General features: G+C 50.2%; 2 protein-coding genes across 2 annotated transcripts in view; one reads left to right on the top strand and one right to left on the bottom strand.

Annotated features, from left to right (window-relative positions):
• The first annotated feature begins 6 nt into the window (after positions 1–6).
• CDK5R1 (cyclin-dependent kinase 5, regulatory subunit 1 (p35)) lies at positions 7–1,629 on the top strand. Its single transcript, XM_008571097.1, has one exon. The coding sequence runs from the start codon at positions 30–32 to the stop codon at positions 951–953; it is 924 nt and encodes a 307-aa protein (XP_008569319.1). The 5' UTR covers positions 7–29; the 3' UTR covers positions 954–1,629.
• Positions 1,630–5,082: 3,453 nt separating this feature from the next.
• Positions 5,083–24,680, bottom strand: part of MYO1D (myosin ID) — a 268,223-nt gene continuing 248,625 nt past the window's right edge. The window contains exon 21 of the mRNA XM_008571096.1: positions 5,083–7,268. Within this exon, the coding sequence (XP_008569318.1) occupies positions 7,112–7,268 (157 nt within the window). The 3' untranslated portion in view covers positions 5,083–7,111. The remainder of the gene's footprint in view (positions 7,269–24,680) is intronic.

Below are 24,680 nucleotides of genomic sequence, written 5' to 3'. Positions count from 1 at the left end.
CGGGCCCCCGCCCGGCGCGCAGCGGCACCATGGGCACGGTGCTGTCCCTGTCCCCCAGCTACCGGAAGGCCACGCTGTTTGAGGATGGCGCGGCCACGGTGGGCCACTACACGGCCGTGCAGAACAGCAAGAACGCCAAGGACAAGAACCTGAAGCGGCACTCCATCATCTCCGTGCTGCCTTGGAAGAGGATCGTGGCCGTGTCGGCCAAGAAGAAGAACTCCAAGAAGGTGCAGCCCAACAGCAGCTACCAGAACAACATCACGCACCTCAACAATGAGAACCTGAAGAAGTCGCTGTCGTGCGCCAACCTGTCCACGTTCGCCCAGCCCCCACCGGCCCAGCCGCCCGCACCCCCGGCCAGCCAGCTCTCGGGCTCCCAGGCCGGCGTCTCCTCCTCCGTCAAGAAGGCCCCGCACCCTGCCATCACCTCCGCAGGGACGCCCAAACGGGTCATCGTCCAGGCATCCACCAGCGAGCTGCTGCGCTGCCTGGGCGAGTTTCTCTGCCGCCGGTGCTACCGCCTGAAGCACCTGTCCCCCACGGACCCCGTGCTGTGGCTGCGCAGCGTGGACCGCTCGCTGCTTCTGCAGGGCTGGCAGGACCAGGGCTTCATCACGCCAGCCAACGTGGTCTTCCTCTACATGCTCTGCAGGGATGTTATCTCCTCCGAGGTGGGCTCAGACCACGAGCTCCAGGCGGTCCTCCTGACCTGCCTGTACCTCTCCTATTCCTACATGGGCAACGAGATCTCCTATCCACTCAAGCCCTTCCTGGTGGAGAGCTGCAAGGAGGCCTTTTGGGACCGTTGCCTCTCTGTCATCAACCTCATGAGCTCCAAGATGCTGCAGATCAATGCCGACCCACACTACTTCACCCAGGTGTTCTCTGACCTGAAGAACGAGAGTGGCCAGGAGGACAAGAAGCGGCTCCTCTTAGGGCTCGATCGGTGAGCCCCGAAGCCCGCGGCATGGCTCAAGGATTCAATTCATTTTTAAAAATTTAATATGAAACAAATCAGAGTTTTGTGTACAGTATGTGTCTAGCAAAGCCACCAAGGGCCTCTCCCTTCCCGTGTTCCCTCCTTGGGTTTTTTTCCAGCCCTGCCGAGAACTCTGGGCACTTTTGAACTCCCGAACCTGTGCAAAACCCAGAAGATGTGCTCAGAGCCACCCAGGCCGCTCTCTTACTTTGGGGGACTCAAGAACTGACCTGCCTCTGCCACCCATGCCCTTGCTGGATCCAGGGTGGGCAAGGCTGCCTGCTGCTTCCTGGATGGCAGCTGGAGAAGGGCCTCTGGCTGGTTGGCCCAGGAAGGAATCAGGGTTTCTGGTTAGAAGTCCTTTTCTGGCTCCTGTTTCGGGTCATTCATTCTCCCAGAGGCTCCTAGAGCTGACCGCCCTGTCTGAGCCACGAATGGGGTTGTGAGGCAAGGTCCCTGCTGCCCAGGGACATCTTCAGTGGAGGCAAGGCAAAGCCTGTCTAGAGGAAAGATTGTGCCCAGTCCTTTGACCATGCACGGCTCTGGTTTGCTTTTCTCTTTTTTTAGGGAGAAAGGCTTTCCTTTAGTGGAGAAATAGAACTTGTCCCCCTAACCCTTTGTCTGCTGCTCCTCGCAGTGTTGGTAGTGTTGGCAGTGTTGGCTCATGGGCTGGCTTGACTCATTATGTTCTCTCATTTTGGGTCCCAGCTAAAGGTGGGGTGAAGCTAGGGACAGTTCCTTTCCTGGGTGAATTTTTCATTTGAATAATGCAGCTCCATCACCCTGTGGTAAGTGCTAGGACAGCCACAGGTGCCCATTAGGAATAGCCTGCCTTCTAGGCAGGTAGGGGATGCCATGCTTGAGACTGAGCTGTTGCCCACCTGAGGGCTAGGGCCTCTTGCTGGTGCACATGACATTTGTCCTGCAGAGCTGGGGGCAAGATGATGTCAGGGATTAGGGTGATGTGGTAATGGCCTATCCTCACCCCCCCCACCCCTGTTAATTTAAAGCTGTTTTCAAGTAGTTCAGTTTCTTCTGGAGAGGAAACCTTGCCCTGCAAGGCCCAGTGAGACAGCTGCATCTTGGAGACAATTACAGGATGGGGAGTGTGACTCCTGATTGCTTTGGAAGCCTGCTGATTCTACAACCGATCTTTTGCAACTGCTGGTTTTGGTTTCCCCCTTACCCTAGTGGCTGTAAAAACACATGACGTGTACTTTACCATTTTTTTTCCTAATTCTCCCAGATTAGTGGCTTGGGACTTGGGAGAGGACCAAGAGAAGGGAGTGAGTCTTCCTCCATGGCCCACCACTCCAACTCTGGGGAACAAAGACCAACATGAAGACACTGCAGAGCATTCTCTCTTCCAGTCCCAGTCCCCCGGGGAGTGCTGGCATGGGGGGGCTGGTCTGGGGGCGGCAGGGTCATTTCACATAGGATTAGATTCTAGGTGGCTGCCGATTTCAGCACAAGCACTACTGAAATTCACATAAAAAGAGAAAGCTGTGAAATTGAGGTCCCCACTTAAGAGGCCTGGAGCAGAACCTGGTGGCCTGCGGCGTTCCCAGAGAAGGGGAAGAGGGCCTTCCCCGGGCTGGACAGCATCTGCTCGGCTGTGCCGCCATGCTTGCACTGAGCCATTCCTGGGACTGTCAGATAGTCGATGCAGAGCTGGAAGGAACCTGTGGCTGGGGCACAGACTTGACCGCAGTGTCTCTTCTCTGCTGGAGTTTCCACACAGCCTGTCTTCGGATCCTGCTGCCACGTGCGACCTGAGGTGGGAGGCCCCTGGTGACATGGAGGAGGGAAGATCGGGTGCCAAGTCTCAGGAGGAGGGCACATATTTGAAGTCACACACTCAGCTGGCTGAACCTGGCCTGGAATTGTGCGGTTAAGTTGCACCTGGGGATTCCAGTTTTGTGTGTTTCTTTCTCTTTCTCCATATTTATTTTTTTATTTTTTGGAGGAGGTGCACATTTCAGGAGTGATTGGGAACTAAGGAGACAATCCTCTAGTTCCGTCAATGTGAAGCCTGCTGTGTTCTCCTCTCTACTTGCACTGGTCATCAGTATTGTGTAAAGGAACAACTGATATACTTGAGTGTGCAAGCAACGAACTCATTTGACATGCTGCTATGAAGACTACTTTTAGAACAATTAAAAAAAAAACTAACCTACAAAAAACCCCCTTTATTCTTTAATTGTTGCTTTTACAGTGATATTGTGCATGCAAACCAGGAGCATTTTGTGTCTTACGAAAAATAATCTTAGAACAGATGGCTGTGAAAATTACACCCATGCACAGAACAAGCCACAGGAATAATAATAGTTCAGGATTTGGTTTTTCTCTTTTTCTCATAAACCTGAAGGGTTGATATATTCTTTCCATGCAGTTATTAGAACTTAGTTTTGTTCCAACAGTTGTTAAACTTGCAATGAAAAGAAAATGTGCCATTTTTTTCACTCGGAATTATTCATAGCTGTATATTTGAAACTGCTAATTACACATGTGTGATGTATGTTGGTTTTTTAGTGCAATTTCTTCTGTAGCTATTCTTTGACCAAACTGTGGGTACTGTTAATATTAATTTATATTTGTCTCATTTTGTATGTATGTGTAGTGTGTGAGTATGTGTGGTTTATAATCTGAGAAAGTCATGAAGCTCAGTTTGGCTGTAATTTAATTCCCCTTCCCTTATTTTTATTTATTTTTGTACTGTGCTGATTCAATAAAATGCACTGACCATCCGTTACATAGACCTCTTTTTGTGGGCCCGTCATTTGAGAGCAAGCTGGGGGCCTCTTTAATGCATGATTCATGCACTTGGAACATAACTGGATTTGTGTTATGGGGGAGGGGAAAGAGTTCAGGGAAAGGGCTTAACACACTAAGGTGATTAAAAAAGCAGCACAGGTTAAGTCAGCTTTGGTTTAGCAGCTGGGGTGGGGCTCCCCTGGTGGAGCTGAATGACTGGAACCTCCAGCCAAGGAGGGTCAGGCTCAACTGTGGGGCCTGGCAAAGGCTGGCTGAGTGGGCCCTCCTGGCGCAGCGGGCTTTAGACCCCATATGTTCATGCTTGGCTCCACGGTTGCTGCTCCCACGTGTCCCCAGGCCTGGTTCTACTCAGCACTCACTGCCCAGAGGCCTCCAGGCCAGCAGGGGTGGACCGCTGTTTATGTGGGCCAACCCACCAGCGTAGCTTCATGCAGCTTCTCAAGAGAGGAATTCAGCCCTGGGGCTCCCAGAGAAGTGGGACCCCAACCTGTAATTGTGGCAAGGGTGGGATCCTCCTACCGGCAGTATCGCCGGTGGTCTGTGCCCAGTCCTGACCACCAGCCCCAGCCTCAGTGGGAGGGTGGTGGGGACTCGGCCTTCCCAGTCCCTGCACACCTGTGGTCCAGAGCTGTCCCTGGGCACCAGGGAAGCCTTTCCTGTGCTCATGTTGTAGCTTGGGAGCTGTTGGCCTTGTCATCAGGCTACTCACTTTTCTCAAGGAGGCTCCCTTGGCCTGAGTCACAGAAGCCGCTTCTGTTCTTTCCTGTTAATGACTGGTGACTGGTAAGCACCTGCAGCAGCAGGGCTCCCTGGTGCTGGGGGGGCCCTTCGCCACCCAGAGCCTCACCTTCTTTGCCTGCAGCACCCTCCCCCGTCCCGGCCGCTCCCTGCCCTCATTCCCCAGCCCCCCCACTTCCCCAGCCCCGCGCCTTAGGGAGAGGCTTACTGGCCCCCTTTCATTCAGACTGCCTGCCCTGTCTCCAAGATGCTGCTGCAGGAATCTGAGCCTTTCCTTCGTACATACACGCTTTTTATCACAATAAACATGTTCCCTGACACCAGTGCTGTGAGCGCTGGACTCTAGAGCACAGGAAGGGCAGGGTGTGGACTAGGCCACTGCCTTCTCCCTCCCCTCGTCACTCCTCTTCCCCAAAGCTTCCTTCTCGCCCACCATTTAATATTTTTGTTCAAAAGCCTCAGGCAAATTATCCTCCATTTTACATTATTTGTGCTCAGTTCTCCCTTCCTCCTCTGGGATAACAGTTGACTTTATATAAGCTAAAATTTCACAATTATAGTTTTCAGTGACAGATAAGCAGAACACCTTTAAAAATAAGATTTAATGCTTTATTGCTCTTGATAATAAATCAATATGCTTTAGAAATAAAGTTAATTTAATGGAAAATAGGAATATATGCACCAACCCATAAAATTGCATTTAATTAAATCAAGAGAAACATTTCATTGCATACAATCACTGTGTCCGCTTCCTTTCCCCTCAGCACCCTGGACGCATTACTATGATCACGCCCTAAATTCCTGATCCTTCTTCAGTCCACGATCACTGACTTAGTACATCAGAAAAAAGTGCTTGTTGACAGCCGGCAGTCCTGGCGCTGGGGCTGAGGGGCCAAGGCAACACTGAAAGGCGGAAAGAAGGGATCCAGACCCCAACTCTCCTCTCCAGCTCCTGACGGGCAACTCATTTGGCATGATCTGTGTCTAGTGTAAAGCAACAGGTCTGGGGAAGTGGGAAGGAGTGAAGTTCCAGTTAGATGGTTCAACTACTGTCTACTGGTAATTGGCAAAACTATGAGCGTTGCTAAACTGGGCTGGTGGTGCCTCTGCACTGAGCAGGCAGCTGACCAGGCTTCGAGAATGAGAAAGGGTTCCCAAGGACAGGATGCCAACAGGATTCTTTGTTGCAAATTTGCACACAGTGCAAATGTTTGAAGCCCTGGGAAGCAGGGGTGGGGGTGGCCATGAGACCAGGCTGCTGGGACCACCCTGGGGTCAGCCAGGTGACTGCATCAGGCCCTGGGCGAGGCACAGGAGGCCACACACAGGCACTTGGTGGGTTCTGCTGGGTCAGGGTGGCAGGGTTGGAGCACTGGGGGAGGGGCAGCGTCTGTGGCAGAAAGTGAAGAAAACTTCAGTATGCCCCTCTTTGACACCCCTGCCAGCTCCTCCTGAGGTGTGGGCTCCCCCCTGCCCCTTATAACATGGGGTGTTTGTTCTGAGTTGCCCCTTCTTTTGAGCTCCCCACCGGGAGGCCTGGCTGCCACAGGTCATAGCATCCTCTGCAGCAGCTGAGGTTGGGGGAGGAGAGTGGTCTCAGGAAGGCTCTGAGTTGCGCTTCCTTTCAGCTGGGCAGAGATTGGCAAGACGGCAGTGCCCTCCTGGCACAAGGTCCACTGGCCGGCACTGGGGGGATCTGTGTGGGGAATGGGGGGTGGGTATCCTGGCCTGGCCCGCAGTGCCAGGACCCCATGCTCGGCTTTCTGTTGCTCTGCTTCCCATCATTCCTGGGTGCTTGGTTACCGCCCTAGTCCTCCCCATGGGTGGTAAACACAGGGAGAGGTGTTAGAAAAGGAAAGCTGCCAACCCCCTGGGTGCCCCCTCGCCGGGTAGCTCCATTTTCTTATTAGGGTTCCTAACACAAGTGTGGTGGCAGCTCTCTGATTAGCAACCTGCAAACTGCGAGAGTCAGCTGACGAGACACAGGCCGAGGGGCATCACACTGTTCTTTCCAGAGGGGTGGTCAGAGGCCCAGGCGGGAGCCCTGGTCAAGGGGTGGGGGTGGGGGAGTGTCCCTGGGGCTGGCTTGGGCTGGCTCAGGGAAGGACGGATGGAAGGAGCTTGGTTCTGCAGGTGAACCTGCTCACCTGGTGGCTTTGACGGGCCGCTGGGGGTGGGCTGGGAGTGTGCGGAGAAGCTCTGAGCCATCTTGAAGGCTTCCATCACCTTGGGGGAAGAGGGTGGGGCTACATCCCCATTTAATGGCTACCGCACCTCCCCAAGTCCCCTGGGGGAGCACGTCTTTGGCTGGGAGACTGCGTCCTGGGCTCCCCCCAGCCCACCACTTACAGGGGTCAGCAGCTGGTCCCTGGCTTAAGGTGCGTTGACACCTTCACCCACTAAAGGCACCATCCAGCCGCCTGGAGGCAAAGTGCAGTCTGGATGTCAGCCCAGGGGTCTGGGGCAGGGCGCCAAGGTCTTTGGTGTATTGAGTGGGGACAGTGGGAAGTCGAGGCAGAGGAAGATGGAGACCAAAGGCAGAAGGCAGGAAGCAAGCCGCACGGGGACCGGCACCCGAGCTGAGCGAGGTGACAGCCCGGCCCGGCCGCGCTGCGCTCAGTTCCCCGGCACGCTGAGGATGAAGCCCGAGCGGTTCTTGGTGAAGTCGGGCTCCGGCTGGTTGAGCCGCGTCTCCACGGACACGGTGCACTTCTTCCCGTGCAGGCTGCACTGTACCGGGTTGGTGACGTTCACTTGAAGGTGGCGCTTCTCACTGGAAGAACCAAAAAGACAAACCAGACAGGTGGTTAGAGGCAGATTGAGAAAGGGGGACTCTCGGCGACGCCCGGGTCCCCATTTGCCAGGCTCCCGTCGGCCGGCGGTTCCGGGTCCCACCCTGCTTCCTTCACGGGGGCCCAGAGGAGGGGGCCAGAGCTGAGCTTCAGCTTCAACCAAATCTCTGGCAAAGCAGAAGGAACGGGCGACCTCGCCAGTGCGCCAGAGGAGGGGACGTGGTGGACCTACACGGCGCCAGGCCCCTGGCTGTGGCTGAAGACCCAGCGTCCCGGGGACAGGGTTCTGAGTCGTGATCACTTGTCGGTTATCTTTGATCGCGACAGGGAGACCCGTGAGGCGCTCCGTGCAGGGACACACGGGGACTTCGCCACCCCCCCCCATAGGGAAATACCTGCAGGGACCCGCCCGCTCCGCCGCAGTCCGGCTGCTGGCGCTGCCCTGGGCCAGGCTCCTGCAGGACTGCGGCTCGGCTGAAAGCTGAGAAACCTGCGACACGGCCGGGGCCGCTCCCACGCCTGCGCCCCGGCGACCCCTCCGTCACTCGGCCGGGGCAGGCCGGGCCCCCGGGAGACGCACCGCGCAGGTGCCGAGGCTGCTGGCAGGGCGCCCGCAGGTGCGCGGGCCGGGACACCGGCGCTTCCCTAGGGCACAGCCGGGCGGGCACGCTCTCCGGGGGCACGTCCCGCAGCAGGCCCTGAAGTTTGGGAAGCAACCCGAGGTTGCGTCACAGCTGTCTCCTACCTGCTTTCTCATCACCCGTGTCCTAGAGGCAGGCAGTGGACACAGGGAGAGACCCGTGGTTGCCACCCGCGGGCATTAAGTATCTAATACTTAATGTCTTGTCAGCTGCAGCTAAAACCTTGGCTTCCACAGTTATTTTTAACCAGACTTGGTCATAAAAATAGCAGAGCCCATCGGAGGCAGTGACTCGGGCCTCTCTTTCCTGCGGGAGCCAGGGCTGCTCTGCAGGGTGGACGCGCGGCCCGGGCTGCGGGGGTCTCGGCGTGCGGCCCCTGTGGTCCTCATGCTGGCCCAGAGCGGGCACAGCCCCAGCGCCGTGGACCTGCCTGGGCTGGACACAGCCCCGGGTCAGGCCGGTTCCCGAGCGTGGGCGGCCTCCCCGCCTCCCGGAGCGGCCTGTGGCCCCTGCGCAGTGCTCGAGTCCTGCTTTGCCTTCCTCTCCCTGGTTCTGCCTGCCCCGCCATGGCATTGTGCAATGGCACCTCAGGAAGACACTGACACACCTTCACCTTGGAAGTGGGCCCCTTGGGGTTGCAGGATAAAAACAGAGGCAGAGAACCACTGCTCTGGATCACTTCTCCCCATCATGGGCTGGGCTGAAGCTTCTCTCCCATCCTTTTCTGTCCCACAGTCAGCCAGGGGGAGGTTAAAGGGAAGTGATGGGGGGAGGGGTGGCGCGGCGGGGCAGGGACAGTCCCCCTTCCTCAGGGAGCCTCCAGCAGAAGCAAGAGCAGAACCATGCTCTGGAAGGTCCGAGCAGATCAAGCACAACCCTGCTGAAATGAAGGGTCTCCTTTGAGTGGCGAGAAAGGAGCCGGGTGCTGGATTCTCCTGCACCGCGATGCAGACGCGCTCTGGGCCCCACCTCTCCTGTGCAGTCCTGGCTGCTCAGTGCCCTCCCTGGTGGTGTGGACTGTCCTAGGACAGTGGTTGGTTGTCCTCTCCTTCCCATGAGCAATGCTGGCTCTCTGGCATTCCGGAGCACCGTTAACCCGGTGAGTGCATCCCATGGGCTTGTTGGGGTGAGTGTTCCCAGCGACCCTTCTCTCCCGGAGGAGGAGCCCCAGCTGGGCCGCAGTCAGGGAGCATCGCCAGCCTGCAGACAGGCACTGAGGGCCTGCCCGCGTCTCCTCCCTCAGCCACATCTCCCAGCCTACTCCTGTCCTGGACCACGGACACTGGTCTGTGAGAAGCACCTAATTCCCACATCCCCACAACATCCCTGACTGAATGAGAACCCATTAGAGACACATTAGGAAAGAAAAGGTGATGCTTAGTGGGGTTACTCACACTTGCCCCCAAGATTTCTGCATGGCGTTTTCCTTTTTTTTTTTTAAAATGATGGCTGGGAAGGGGATCTTAACCCTTGACTTGGTGTTGTCAGCACCATGCTCACCAAGTGAGCTAACCGGCCATTCCTATATAGGGATCCGAACCCGGGGCCTTGGAGTTGTCAGCACCGCACTCTCCCAAGTGAGCCATGGGTCAGCTCCCTGCATGGCATTTTCTAAGCCCACTTGAGATCTTTCCTTTGAGGTCTCAGTATAAGAGCAGGGACCTTAGGGCTAGAGGGTCTGGATTCTTGTCCTGGCTCTGCCAGCTTACTGGCTTCATAACCATGTCCAAGTCACTCAGACTTCTGAGTCTGTCTTTTGCAACTGTCAAATGTGCATCACAAATATGTTCTTTGCCTACTTTATGGGTGAAGGCAAACGGAACAAATAATTTCATCCATCCATCAATCCGGCCAGCTGCCTGCCAGCACTTAGCAAGGACTTGCTCACATCGGCACCGTACTAGGCACTGGAGATACAGGAAAGGAGTTTGTAGCCAGAGATAGGGGTCTTCTCTTGGGCCCGGGCAAGCTGCCTGCCCTCATGGGATTTATAGGCTGGGGAGTGATGCACACGGGCACTCTGAAAGAGGTGAGGCTCTGTATGTGTGAAGCTCACACTATTACTGCTTCACAGAGGGATTTTCACTCGTTTCTCAGTTAAGTGCTAAGAACCTCCAGAAGAGATGGTTCGGGAGAGCTATCATTACTGAATTATTAGTTCATGTTCTTCACTCATTTTACCATATGGATGTCCCTTCCTGGATATCTTACATCCTGGGAGATGGTCCTAACCCTTATGTTTAAATACTACAACTTTAATGGAGCATTCACATCCTATGTGCTGGTCTCCACTTTTAGCACGCAAATTCCTGGAGGGAAGGGAGGGTCTTCTGGGGCTTGCACCTGGTGCCCTGCATACAGGGGTGCTCCCCAGGTGCTGATGGGCAACACCAGCCAGGCCTAGTTCTGGGCTTGCCAGGTCAGCTGACGTTGCAGGCCTCGGGGCACCTGCTCTGCAAAACTGCTCTCTCCCAGAAACATGACTTCGTCTATCACTTCATCAACTTCAAATACTCACAGTCTCATAAATGAGAAAGGCAGTGGGCACGACGGGTCAAGATCCCTCTTAGTACTGAACATGCCCTGTCCATGAAGTTCATTCCAAAGAGAAAGTGGCCAATTTAGCCTGTAAGATGGGAGGGTCCCAGTAGGGAGGTTTGCTCCTTAGCAAAGAAATATTCTGTATCGTCACCTTGAGAGATAGTATATTCCTGGGTTCCTGCTTTTTCCTTGGCACAGCCCTGAGCGGCCCTGGCCTGGTTCCCAGCATGTCTGCACAGGGCTGCTGTGGGGTTTGGGCAGAAGAGGAGGTTGCATAGCTACATGCGTTGAGTTCATAACAGAACAAGGACGGCAGGAAGAAGAACCAGCCTTCCGTTCTGAAGAGCTCGGCTAAGCAAGACCCAGCTGGTGCCATCTACATACCACCACGGACAGACAACAAAGTAAGAAAACGTGGATTGAGTTTGGCGGTTCCTCAATAAGTTAAACATAGAATTACCATATGGCCCAGCAATTCCACTCTTGGATATATACCCCAAAGAACTGAAAACAGGTGTTCAAACAAAAACTTGCACATGAATGTTCATAGCATCATTATTTACAAAAGGTAGAAACAACGCAAATGTCCATCAGTGGATGAGTGGGTAAACAAAAGGTGGTACATCCATTCAATGGAATATTATCATTTAATGGATAAACAAAAACTTGCACATGAATGTTCATAGCATCATTATTTACAAAAGGTAGAAACAACGCAAATGTCCATCGGTGGATGAGTGGGTAAACAAAAGGTGGTACATCCATTCAATGGAATATTATCATTTAATGGAATATTATTCAGCAATAAAAAGGAATAAAGCATTGATGCACATGCTACAACATGGTGAACCCTGAAAACATGATGCTGTGTGAACAAAGCCAGGCATAAAAGGCCACATATTATATAATTCCATTTATATGAAAAATCCAGAATAGGCAATCCTATAAAGACAGAAAATAGATTAGCTATTGCCAAGGGCTACAGGGAGTGTGGGTGTGGAGGGACTGGTGATGAAAATAATCTGGAACTAGGCAGAAGTGATGGTTGCACAATACCGTGAATGTACTAAATGTGACTAATGGGACATTTTATATTATGTGAATTTTACTACGTAGTTTTTTCTTTTAAAGTGGATTGATCAAAGGAAAAATTAGAACTTGCCCTCAAACCATGTTTTCTCTCCCCATTTCAAGTTCAACCAAAATGATTTTAAGACCAGCCAGAGATTTCTTGCGCCTATCCTAGAGACGGAGCCTCAGATGAAGTAGATATTCTGGGGGGTTCAGTGACTTATCTCTTGCTTGAACTGCACCACCCTTTGGAGATCTTTATGGAGCCACAGTGCTTTCCTTGTTCTTTAAGAAAACAGTATTTGTAGATGGAGGCCGGGTATCTCCCTCTGATGGTGCGCCAAGCCTGGTGACAGCTGCCGATGGAGGCTGGCTGCATGGGCAGGGGGCGAGGGCTTTCTCCTCCTGTCTTCTGTTACAGGATTTAATGGCTCAGCAAACTATGGAATTCGGGGACTTTCATCTTGTTTCATCTGTTCCAAGCCATCATTGCATGCAAATGGCCTTTATCAAATTACTTTCCTTCATTTTTCATTTAGACTCCTGTCCTCTGGTTGGTAGAGAAATCCATGGGTAAATGCAAGCCTGGATCAACGTGATGAACAAACATGTTCCTTGCACTGGCTGTGCACTTATAGGCCCAGCACAAAGAAGGACAACCCACGTTTGCCCAGCAGGCTGAATCAGCCTGAAAAGGTCCCCTCCTGCCCAGGCCCCTGGTCAGCTGGGCAGTCAGGCAGCCCTGGCCCAGTGGGGAGCAGGCCCGCTCTGCACTGGCTTGCCCGATGTAAACCAGGCGATGGCATCCCCTGCAGGAGTGGGGGTGGGCCTGGCTGTAACCAATGCACTGTAAGGAGAAGTGCAATGGAAGCGGGTACAGTGCTGCAGAGTGAGAGGACTCTTTGGGCCGCAGCAAGGAGTGCCTGAGAGTCTTGTGAGGCTAAGCAATGTTCTATTGTGTTTGATCACAAGATGTGGCGGGAGGAACCCTGCCATGCACCGACCACAGACAGGCAGTAAATAGATGCTTTTCAAAGTGATGATAAGAGTATTAAGTGCTTCATGATAAACCCTAGAGTCACAAAGACAGGCAGCGCTCCCTCTGGATGTGGCCAGGACGTAAATGCGTGCTCTCCGGCTCACACCGAGGACAGTGGCTCTGGAGCTCATGTCTGCAGCTGTTTATGTGCATTTCACCGTTTCACTTCCTGTGAGAACCACGTCCCTGTGCTGGGGTCAAACCACAGAGGGCATCTCTTTCAAAATCCTGCTTTAGGAAATGCTACTTCTGTTTTTGTCAGGGTTGCATGGACACTGCCGCAGTCACTTCCGAAGTGAGACGGAGAGCTCAGTGCCCCGGCAAGCCTGGGACTGGTGGCCTTGCGCTTCCTGGTCTGCTGAGTCATTTCTGGGTCTGTGGCTGGTGAGGGATGAGGCACAGCCATTTTCACTTAGAAAATAAAACTCCTTTTCTCTTGTCGTGAAACAGCTGGGTCACGTCTGGGTGCTATTGGCAGCCAGCAGGCCCCGAGACCTCACCCAAATCTAGTGTCTGCCCCCACCAGGGCGGTGGACCCATCTGGCGCCCAGGCCTGGGTGGGATCCATGCTCCCCCTCCTGTGTCCCCACGCTTCTCCCGCCTCTCCTGCCTTCCCCGTGGCTCTCTCTGAGCCTCTCACAGCACTAACACCACCTGTTGTCCCCTCCCTGCCTCCACCTGGCAGCTACTCACCGAGCACCCACAGCGGGCTAGGTGCAGTCTAGGGAAGGAGAATGCAAAACGAGCGGGTCACAGCGCCGAGCTCCAGGCACGCCCCTCCTCCATGGGAGGTGGCAAATGTTAACACCCTGCCATAAACACAGGACGCACAGAGGAGAGCGACCTGGACTTGAGTGGCTGGGTGGGCTGTCCAGAGGAGGTGACACTCAGATTGACACCTCAAAAATACATAGGACTCCTGCAGGAGCTTTTTGGCTTTGTTTTCTCACTCCTTTATCTTCAGCCCACAGTGGCGTCATCCATGCCTGTGGTTTCAATGACAATGAACTAATCAGTGTCCCCTACCCTAGCAGAAGGTCCAAGCACATATTTCTGGCCACCTCCTAGACCAATCCCCTGAGTTCTCCACAGACAGCCAGGTCTTCACATGTCTAACGATGAGCTCATCCTCTGGCCCCTTCCCCAAACTGCTTCCCTCCCCTTGTCAAGCCTGTCACAGAGCGAGGCCTCACCATCCACCCGGTCACAGAGGCCAGAAAGCTGGGAGTCAGCCCAGTCAGCCCGGCTCCCCGCTGTCTCTCCATTGCCCACACCGAGTTCTGTGGGTTGCACTTTCTCAGTCTCTCTCCCCTGTCACAGCCACAGCCCAGAACCCTGTCCCTTTCCCCTGGTCACTGCTGTGGCCCTAACTGGTTTCTCTGCCTTCAGTCTGCCCACGCTCTGCTTCAAGCACATCCCCTGCACTGTCATCACAGAGATCTTTTCAAGGCACAGAAAGCATAATGTACCCATGCCAGAGGAAACTGCAGCCTCGAACCACTGCCCAGCCTCCTTACCCGTGGGCTGTGAGTACTGAAGGGGGCTGCACAGTGTGAGCGAAAAAAAGAAAAAGAAAAAGTAAAATAAAATAAGGGCACAAAAAGATCCTGCTGCTCCTCTGCTAACATGTCTTCAGTTATGCCCAGAGCTTTGGAGGAACACCCGCCTGCCCGCCCACCCCTGGTGCCCACCCCAGGCTGAGCTGGGCATTCATCCGTGGCCCTCTGTTCTCCAGCAGCACCGAGCGTGGAACTCTGCTGTGCTGCTTCCAGCCGCAGGGATGGGGCTGGCAAGTCTGACTCTTGCAAGCATCTTGAGGTGCTGAGTACAATTCCACAGAAAGGATATTTAAAATCAAAGTGGAGGCTAAATAAAAGAAAGGGTAACATCCAGGTGACAGGAGGAAGGAGGCTTGTGAAGCCAGTGTGGGAGGAAGGTCAGGCTGGTGTCCAGCCCAGGAACTGCTGGCCTGAGCAGGAGTCACGCCCGGGCCACATGCAGGAAAACGAGGACTGAGGTGCTGCCGATGGCTGGGCCCTCATGGGCTGCCCCGTCTGTGAAAAGGACGCCAGAAGAAGTCTGCCTTCCAGCCTGGCAAAGTGGCAAGCAGCCACTGGGTGGGAAAACAAGAACAATTTTTTAGTAAAAAGCAGAAACCCCAAGCTTTTCTCTCTCTTGAGCTTTTGAAAAGCACACCTACTACAGATCACCAAAGGCAAACAGAAAACCTTAAGGACACTCCGAGAGAAAAGACACACTACTTGCAAAGGAACAGTCGGCCTTCTTATCAGGTGTGAGGAGATAGTGGAAATACAGGCTCTTCAAGGGGTTGAAAGAAAACAACCATCAACACAGACTTTCATGCCCAACCTATCATCCAAGAGCAGGGCAAGACAAAGACTTTCTCAGATGACATGGGCTCTGAGAGCTGGCCAGTCTCAGCTGTCATGTGAAGAATGACTTCAGGGCATGTCATCAGGAAAGATACTGGATCTTGGAGGGTAGAGCAGAGCAGAGCATGAGATGCAACTGGGAGCACAGGTACAGGTGAACATGGAGGAAAATCTAAGTCAGCAATCACAGTAAACACAACGGCTATAAAGTGACTAACTCAGGGGGTTTAAAACAATGCTGAACTAAAATCCTGGATAACAACATGAAAGATGGGGTCGTGGTCCCAGCAAAGCATTTGGAGGTCTTTGTCTCGTGTGGGAGGGAGGGATGGAGACTGATGACTTTCAGGCTTCCTGCAGACAAGCACAGATGTGAAAAACATTCGTGGAAAATGAGAACAGTAGACTGTAGTGTACAGCTCTCAAAGAAGGAGAAGGAAGGGTGAAAAGGAAATCTGAGGCATCTAATGGAAGGCAGGAAAGGCGAAAAGAAAGAAGCAAAGAAGAAACACGGGAACGAGAAAGCACACATTAATATAGAATATGTATGTTTAAGTATATAAATGAGCACAATGAACCTATACGTGTAAACTCTGCTTAAAAGGGATTTCTCAGATTTGATTTAAAAATGCAGCTGTATGCTACTTACAAGACATGCATCTAAATCATAATGACACAGAAAAGTTTAAAAAAAAAGGGATGAAATAAGATATATGGGTCAAATATTAATTCAAAGAAAGGTGGCAAAAAGCATGGTTGGGGAAAAAGTTCATTAGATAATTGTTTTCTTTATCAAGAAGTAGTAGTTCACCAGGAAGGTACATACATACATGTATACACACACACATGCGCGCATGCGCACACACACACATGCACACACATGCACGCACACACACACGATTTACAAAGATAGAACAAGTCCACAGTAATAGTAAAAGATCTTACACCTTTCTCAAAATGTACATATCAGCAGACAATAATATTAAAAGAACACAGACCTGAACAACCCAATTAATAAACATGTGTACATGATTAAATGTGTGAGTATTCATCACACTCAACAATTAGAGAATACACATTCTTTTAAAATACACATAGAACAGGTACAAGACCACAGACCGTTAAAAAAAAAGCTCTATTCGACGCTAAGAATTGCTAATTATAGAAACCATCTTCTCTGTGCAGTAAGAATAGAAATCAAATAAAAGGAGAATAAAATAATAATATAACAGTGGTGCTATGGACTGAGTTGTGTCCCCCCAAATTCAAGTGGTGAAGCCCTAACCCCTAACATGCCTGTATCTGGAGACAGGTCCTTTTCAGAAGTAATTAACATTAAATGAAGTCATAAAAGGGGGACACTGAACTGATTAGAGAGACACCAGAGCATGCTCTCTCTCTCCCCCGACACGAGGACACACCAAGAAGGCTGCCATCTGCCGCCCAAGAAGAGAGCCCTCACTGGAACTCAACCATGCTGGACTTTGACCTGGGACTTCCAGTCTCCAGAACTGTGAAAATAAATTCCTGTTGTGTAAGCCACCCACTCTATGGTATTTTGTTATGGCAGTCCGAATGGACTAAGACAAATAGCAAAAAAGTATACAGTATTTCCTAAGTGCTTGACAAATGTCAATTCATAAAATCCTCATTACACATGAGGCAAGTTCCATTTTCAGAAGAGGAAAAGAAGTGCGAAGAGGCTAAGGACCTGCCCAAAGTTGCACAGTAGAGCCAGGATTTGAACCCACGCAATCCAGGCCAGAGTCTAAGTCTTGACCTCTGTGCATCCTACCACTGAAACAGGCTCTCGTCGTGACCTGTGCTCCCTGTTTACTGTGTGTTCGAGCGCGGTGGCGAGCTGAGCATTTTTCATGCCCCATTAAGAGATCCTCATGCTGTGTCTGACACAAAAAAGGAGTTCCATAAATGTCTATAGAAAGAATGAAAAAATTTAAGTGACATGATTAAGAAAGCCGCTGGGACTAGCTTCAGCATGGGACACTAACCAGAAGACACGAGGCCACCATCAAGCATCTTCAAAGCAGGCTACTAGGAGGTGAGGCAGAGCCATCAGTAAGCCAGACGGACTGCATGTGTCCTCCTGGTACCTTGCTCTGTGCAGGGGACTCTTTACATGTAGGGTGTGATTAAAACATAGTAAGAGATGCTAGAGACACTCACTATTCAACTGGTGCCTTCTGGGAACTGAAGAATCCTTTTGGAAAGTGAATCATCACCTTGTCTGTAAACCCAAGCCTCCTTGTATTAGGTGCTTCCTCCCAGTTGCTAACAAGGCTCTCAGGGAAGTCAGAACATTTAGTAGGATGGAAAACATTTGGACTGGTGGATTTTGGAAGCATATACACAAGGTTAGAGAAGTTCCAGGAATCATATCAATGAGCATGTTGTCATTGCTGTGTCCTGAGGTTTAATGGAGATGAGCAGACACTGTTTTCGTGTGGATTTCTCAGTAATAGCCTAAGTAATGCAGGCAGATATTTCCAGTGATCACTTAGCTGTTTGCTGTCGGGCTGGTGCACCTTAGCAGCATGCCTCGTACCGTTGTAAAGGGGTCTTCGATTGGCGAGAGGGGGCTGAAAATCACTGTCATCTATTTGTTAAGAACGTACCACATTCTAGGTACTGTATTAAACATTCTACATGCATCATCTCATTTAATCCTTACCAAAGCTGTCATTGGGAGGCACTGCCATTATGCTCACTTGATAGATGAGGAAGCAGGAGCTTAGAAAGATCAATCGACTTCTCACAGCTGGAAAGTGGAGAGGCCAGGACCTGGCCCAGGGCATCTGTCTCCTGAGCGGCATTTTAACTTCCATTCCATTCGGTCCCCACACTAAAATGCCTCTCTAGCTCTAATGTGCAGTATAGCTGCTGCAATATGCAATTGCTTAATACCAGGTGACTAATGAGTCTAAAGAAGCACCTGGAATCTGCTGTAACGATACTCAGGTGTGGACATTCTGGCCCCTGACCATGACCCCCACTTTCACCATGCACATATTTCTCTTCCTGGACATTGCTCCTTTTGCTCCTGGGCCTTTGTCTGGACGTTTCCAGTCATGAAGGATTCCATGATGTCAAAGGAAGGGGAGCTCCCCTGGTGCTTGGAGAATTTGCATTTTTGACCATTCCCCAGCACACATCTTTGTCTTCACTTTCCAGCTGAAGTCCCCAAGGAGGACTGCTGCTGCTGCTGCTCCCTGGAGACTCCTGGATTGAGTTTTTGTCAACCCAAAAGTTCCTATTCTTTGTGCCTTGGCAGCACGCCGCATCCCCTCCCCACCACCTCGCATGGTGGACCAGGGCAGAGCCTCGTGTGCTGGATGTGGCCCAGCTGAGCTTGCCCTGAGAGGCCTGGTGACTGCCACGTGGCTGTCTGATTTGTCTCCCCGCCACCAACATCAGAGACAGAGGTGGTGAGAATGCTTCATTTTGCTTTAGATATTTGGAATCTGGACTCTTTAAAGGCTGCATTCTTCTGTCCCTCCCAAAATGTCCAAATTAATGCTTTACGCCAGGGATAATGAAACCTTTCAAAACCAAACTAAAAGGACAAAACTATACCCACAGCTCCCTCAAATATGAAGAAGGAATAAACAAACAAAAAACCCAGAAGCATCAAAACACCACCAAACCGAACAAAAACCCTATCACAAAACAAGCGAGAAGCAGCTGTGGGCAGAGCTGCAACATGCGCTGTGGCCTGGGGCTGCCCCGGCGGCCCCCCTCACCTCTCCCAAGGGGGCAGTGGGCTCTGGAGCCTCCCAGCCACTGACATCTAGCAGAAACCTCTCCTGCCCTCTCCTTCCCATTCATACCCCTTCCTTCCTCTTCCTCTCTCTCTTTCCCTTTAACTTCTCATCTCTTGATGCACTTTGTGCTAATGTCTTCAGGGCTTTATCCTTTTACATCTGTCTGAGAGATTTCTTCCTTTGCTGTGTTGAGCTTTTTATTTTTATTTTTTGACATCTTTGCTGTTTCCTGCTTACATTTCTATTTTTCCTCTTCACGCTGCTGTTAACAGCACCTCCAAAGTTAGCACCATCTGTGAACATCGATGTTTATTTTCTATTCACATCATTAATGAAGGTGCTAATAAGACTGGATCGAACATGAACCAGCACCCACACCTTCCTTTGAACAGCTGATTTTTAGTCGTCTGTCAGGTACACCACTATGTATTTGCTTATCAGCTCACCATTATCAGGAAGCATTTAAGTTTATATTTGTGTGTGGCCGGGGGTCACTGGACAGAGGAGCTAACAGGATTCCAGTTCCTGCCATCTGAGAATCGAACATTTAAAGCAGTTAACACCTGCACACAAACACACTGGGGATATATACATTAAAAAGAGAGTCATCAAAAGAACGCATATATGATAAGATGAATTATTTCCATTGGATTTTTTGTGATAGGATGGCATTTTTGAATAGGCTGGAGAAGTAAAAGAAGTTTGCCATGAGCTCAGGAATTCCTAGGCATTGTCTTGAAACATGTTGTACATGAAACATCTGTGTCTTAGGCTCTGGGATGCAAGATAAGTAATAAAATAGCCTCCGTTCTCCAGAAGCTCACAGTCTGGAAGGGAGGCAGACATGCCAACAAATAGCTACTATATAAGGTGCAATGTGGTCAGAGCCACCGAAAGACTAAAGAGCAGGCTAAGGAAGTGCAGGGTGGAAAGAAGCGTCCAAGTCTTTTGGGCTATGTTGCAGACACACAGACACAACGTCCTAATAAACTAGGCTCTCAGCACCCAAGGCCTGAACATGCCCTGACTGCTGTCCATCTCACCAGTCCCCACAGACATGGACAGAGGCAGAGCCACGGGACAGGGTGCTGAGCAGGGTGAGCTCCGCGTGCCAGCGTCTCTCCTTCCTTTGAAAACGTCCCTCAAGCTCTAATTGTCCTTCCTCCCTAGTCTTTTGGGCTATGTTGCAGACACACAGACACAACGTCCTAATAAACTAGGCTCTCAGCACCCAAGGCCTGAACATGCCCTGACTGCTCTCCATCTCACCAGTCCCTGCAGACATGGACAGAGGCAGAGCCACGGGACAGGGTGCTGAGCAGGGTGAGCTCTGCGTGCCAGCGTCTCTCCTTCCTTTGAAAACGTCCCTCAAGCTCTAATTGTCCTTCCTCCCTGAAGCCTACCCTGGCCCCCCCAGCCTGCAGGCATCTCTAAGGCATCTCTGCAGGATGAGAAGGCAATGAACGGCCCTTTGGAGGATGAGGAGGACTTGGCCAATGAGTCCAAGATGAGCGGGGACAGCATGTCAGGTACCTTGACGTTTGACTGAAAGGTGAAATTGAGGGAACGTGCAAGGAATGGCAGGTGTGGGGCTGGAGTTCAAGATTCAAGAGTGGGAGAGTGTGGTGGGAGATGAGACCAGCCAGGTAGGCTGGAGTAGATGATAGGCAAGGCATTTGGGCTTCATTTTGTAGGCAATGGGGAAACCTTAAGGATTCTTGAGGAGAGAAAATAGACATCCCTGGATTCCCTTCAGTGCACTTACCACTTTCTGAAACTGATGTGTTTGATTCCAGGCAAGGCATTTGGGCTTCATTTTGTAGGCAATGGGGAAACCTTAAGGATTCTTGAGGAGAGAAGATAGACATCCCTGGATTCCCTTCAGTGCACTTACCACTTTCTGAAACTGATGTGTTTGATTCCTGGTGGTTTTACTGTCTGTCTTCCTATGGCTTCCACCCTTCCCCAAAGATAAACTCCACAGGAGGGGGACCTTTTCTGTATCCCCAGTGCCTAAAAGCATCCCGGCCATATAGGAGGCACTTAATAAAAGAGCCAGTAGATGAAATTGACAGAGAAGAATCAGGGGATGTGGAAGATAGACTGAGGGGGCATTTTGAGACAAGAAGACCAGTTGGATAACTATAAGTCGAGGAAGAAAGGGCTGTGGTTGTTAAGAGGGCACAGACAGGTCAAGCTGAGAGAATCTTGGAGTGAGAACTTGGTGACCAACTAAAGGCAGGTGACACAAGTCTATCATGTCCTATGTTTGAGCTTGGGTGGTGAAGAAGGGAGAGAGAGAAAGAATGAGTTTGGTTTGGGACAATGTTGAGTTTGACTTCCTCTGGAAAATGATACAAAGCGTTTTGCTATATATCATGTAGACCCAGGAGTGCACAAAATTCATTGCTCTCCTTCCCTTAGAGGAATGTATGCGATCCAGTAAGGTATATCACGTATCACGATAGTTTATCACATATCAAAATTGTTTCATAAAACCTATTTTGTAAGCAAATTCTATTATAAAAGCAGTATTTACAATACTGTCGTGGTGCTGTGCTATATTAAGCAATGGCAAATTAAAAGCCTGGAATTTGAAAATTTAGTGTTAACACGTAAGTACAGCAGTCTGCTTCAGCAACCTGACTGCCGTTCTCACCAATCCTAAACTTCTTAAGATTTCTAACTTTTTATTCAATGTTATTCTTTTCTTTTTCATACATTTCCCACCATTCTTTCCAGCCATCTTTATCTGAAAATGTCCACACTTTAAAAACACTATTCCTGGGAATGCAGTTATAAAGAAAAAAAAAAAGTTAGGTCTGACCTTTGCTTTGCAAATAGAAGGTCACATTCTCTAAAGTTGTAGTGATCTATAAGAATTTAGAAACTGGTCAATGTCCAGTGACAATCAGCAAATTATAATTTGTTGAACGGTTAGTTCTAGTCACCATTTCAGGGCTGTTAGCACATCAAACTTGCCGAGCCTGGAAGAAGAGATTTCTCTCAGGTACTAACCAGTCTTTTGGAACTTTAGTTATAACACATCCGGGAGTCAGATATTCCAGCTGGCATCAGCTGCAGGGAAGAGATGGGGACAGGGGACTTCCAGGTTCCGGGTATTTCTAGGAATGTTGCTTAATCAAAAGAGGACACAACAGGGGCGTAGTGGGAAGAACATGAGGTTTGGATGAATCAGCTGGTCTAGGATTCCCATCCAGCTGTACGCCTCCAGGCAATCAATCAATCCTTCTAGACTCAGTTTCCTTAACTGGGATAATTAACTGTGATAATGCTCTTTCTTTCAGAGGGTTTTGGTGAGAGTTAAAGGAGAAAATATATGCACAGTGGCTAGTATAAGTGCCTGGCGCTGGATGAGTGCATAATTAAGGTTTGTTAATGGAGTAAAGTGCTTTGATGAAGGAGGTTCTTAGGTCTAGAATGTCGGTTAAACAAATGATACCAGGGCTGAAAGGACTCTTGCTCTCCCATCTCTAGGCCTCTTCCCCTGGCTGCATACATCATATACGTAGTTGTTTGTTAGCCCCCTAACAAACACCTATGCCTCCTTCTAGGGCTGTATGGGTGAAAAGGCTTGTTGATTCCAGAAGGTCCTTCTAACTTGTTCTTGGATATTATTAAATGCCATTTGTGCTGACAAAGGATGATGCTTTCTTGTTGGGGGCTGATGACACAGTTCTCTTTATACCCTTTCCACCTTCCTGTTACTAAACCTTGCTGCCCATCCTGGCAACTGCGACCCATGTGAAGAGTGTCTGATTAGGGAGCAAGTCACTGGGGATTTTTGTTCTGAGGGGAATTCAAAGAGGCTAAGACAGAAGCAACTGTCTCATAAACCAATCCCAGAACACTGAGATGAAATGAAACTAACTGCACACTTTCCACCACCTGTTTGAGGACAGAAGGATTTGTACTCGGTTTTGTTAGCTAAAAAATGTCCCCTTGACTCACTGCGGTACAGGAGCCTCTACCACATGAATGCCTCTGATGGAAAATCTACTCCCTGCCCTGATGCACACTTTCATGCTGGTAATGACAGAGGCAGAGCAGGCCTTTCTATCGATGTGTTCTGCACACTTCCTAGCAGCTCTGCTTTTTCTGTTCTCCATTCGCTATTTTAAGCGAGTACATAATGCATCAATTTTCAGACTCTTACTCAATGCCACTGCTACAGAACTGAGAGCTCAGTAATCTTGTCAGGCAGAGCAGAACAATATTCCAACAGATGAAACACTCCATGCAGCCTTATTTCCCTTTTCCTGGGATGGGGCATCTATTTCTGGCCCTCTAATGAGAGATGAACCAGTGGTCCAGTCTTTCTTGCTCAGGAACCCACATCACAGAAACCACTGTCCCTGCTGCTGCTGGTAGACACATCAAAGGCCCCGTGGGATCTCAAGTCCATTTGACCACTTTCTTATTTCTTATTTTAAGTTCCCAGAAATGGGTTGTTTAATCTGGGCTGGAGCTGGTTGGCTGGCAACGAGTGTGGGTTCTCTCAGGCCATGTTTGTGCTTTTCCTGCCTGCCATGAAGGTCCCCATTTTCTCTATAGTCACTAACTTGATTTAAGAGCACAAGAGCAGCCTTCATTTCCGTCCCCAGTCTCCTAGGAGATTTAAATGTGAAGTGTCCTCATGTGGCTTCTTGCCAAATTTGGCTTGACCTTGCACGCAGACACACTTCTAGTAGAAGGCCAATTGCATCCGATACCTTGGGGGGCAGTTTAGGCAGACTTCCCTGCTGTGTGTGTTTTCGGCTTTAGTGGCTTCTAATGTAGGCCTTATTTACTGCCTGCAGGGTTACCTGAGAGAAAGGCAGAACAACCTGCTGCTACACTCACTTCGCCCATTGGCTTGTAAATGGGTTAGTTACATTTTCCAAAGATCTACTCTGAGCTACTTCCACCAAACCCTCCTGTTCCTGCTCATTTTATCTTATGTCAATTAAAAATTGCACAAATTAGCTTGAGTGGGCACATACGTGATTCTACTGGAAAGTGAATAATTCAGTAAAAACTCTACATCACTGCTTTCTGTCTAAAGAACTAATTCGTAGCATCAAATGATTCAGGCATCCTGATGGGGACTTGGAATTACTGGCCAAACTTCATTAGCATGAAAACAATCAAACCAAATATACCCTTCCTCTGGGGCTGGAAGTCAGACACCCTAAGTAATATTTAGGTCACTGCTGCCCAGGCAATTCTGAAAAATGGTTTGTTCCCTGATTAGACAGTTACATATTTGTTTTAAATGACTGTCATAAGGTGGGACCCAGAGGCTTTTTTAAGGCAGAGAGAGGTTCTATGAGCAGTACTGAAACACCCTTATGTGGGCTGAAGCAAATAACCTCTTGTCTAGTTTAAAGGGTATTAGCCTCAGCTTTAGAGCTGAAATTGAATCTCTGGGTTTGGTGAGTGTAAGTGTCCCCACTTCCTCTTCTCTCTGTTTCTGGGAGCCCAAGAGCAATGATTCTTGACCTTGACTGCACATTACGATTGCCTGAGAAGCTTATGAAAAACAGCAGCCCTGAGAGCAGTCAGATCCCACCCCCAGAGACGCTGGTTTAATTGTTCTGCATGTAGGTGGTGTTAAAGCTCCCCAGGTGATCTTCCTGGGCACCAGGCTGTTAGAGCACCACCTTCCCTGGAATGGCCGGAAGAAGAGCTGGCCCTGCTTTGCCCAGATAAATGCTCCAACTAGCTGCCGGGAACTGGCTTAGCAAATGACAGGATTCCCCTTATATACAATTTAATTGACTGATTCAACTTTTTATTGTGACAAATTTCAAACATACACTAGAGAGAACAGTTGCAAGAATGACTTGGAACAACTTCACTGAGGTGCTTTTTTTTTTTTTCCCTTTTTGTCTTTTTTCGTGACCGGCAACGGATCGCAACCCTCAGT

This window comes from Galeopterus variegatus, unplaced genomic scaffold (assembly GCF_000696425.1).
Source record: "Galeopterus variegatus unplaced genomic scaffold, G_variegatus-3.0.2 Scaffold660, whole genome shotgun sequence".
Taxonomy (NCBI): Eukaryota; Metazoa; Chordata; class Mammalia; order Dermoptera; family Cynocephalidae; genus Galeopterus; species Galeopterus variegatus.
Note: the sequence above shows the minus strand (reverse complement) of the source record. Positions and strands in the feature narration are given on the sequence as shown.

What these genes read in the sequence shown, in the direction of transcription:
- CDK5R1 (XM_008571097.1), top strand. Translation starts at nt 30, where the DNA reads ATGGGCACGGTGCTGTCCCTGTCCCCCAGCTACCGGAAGGCCACGCTG.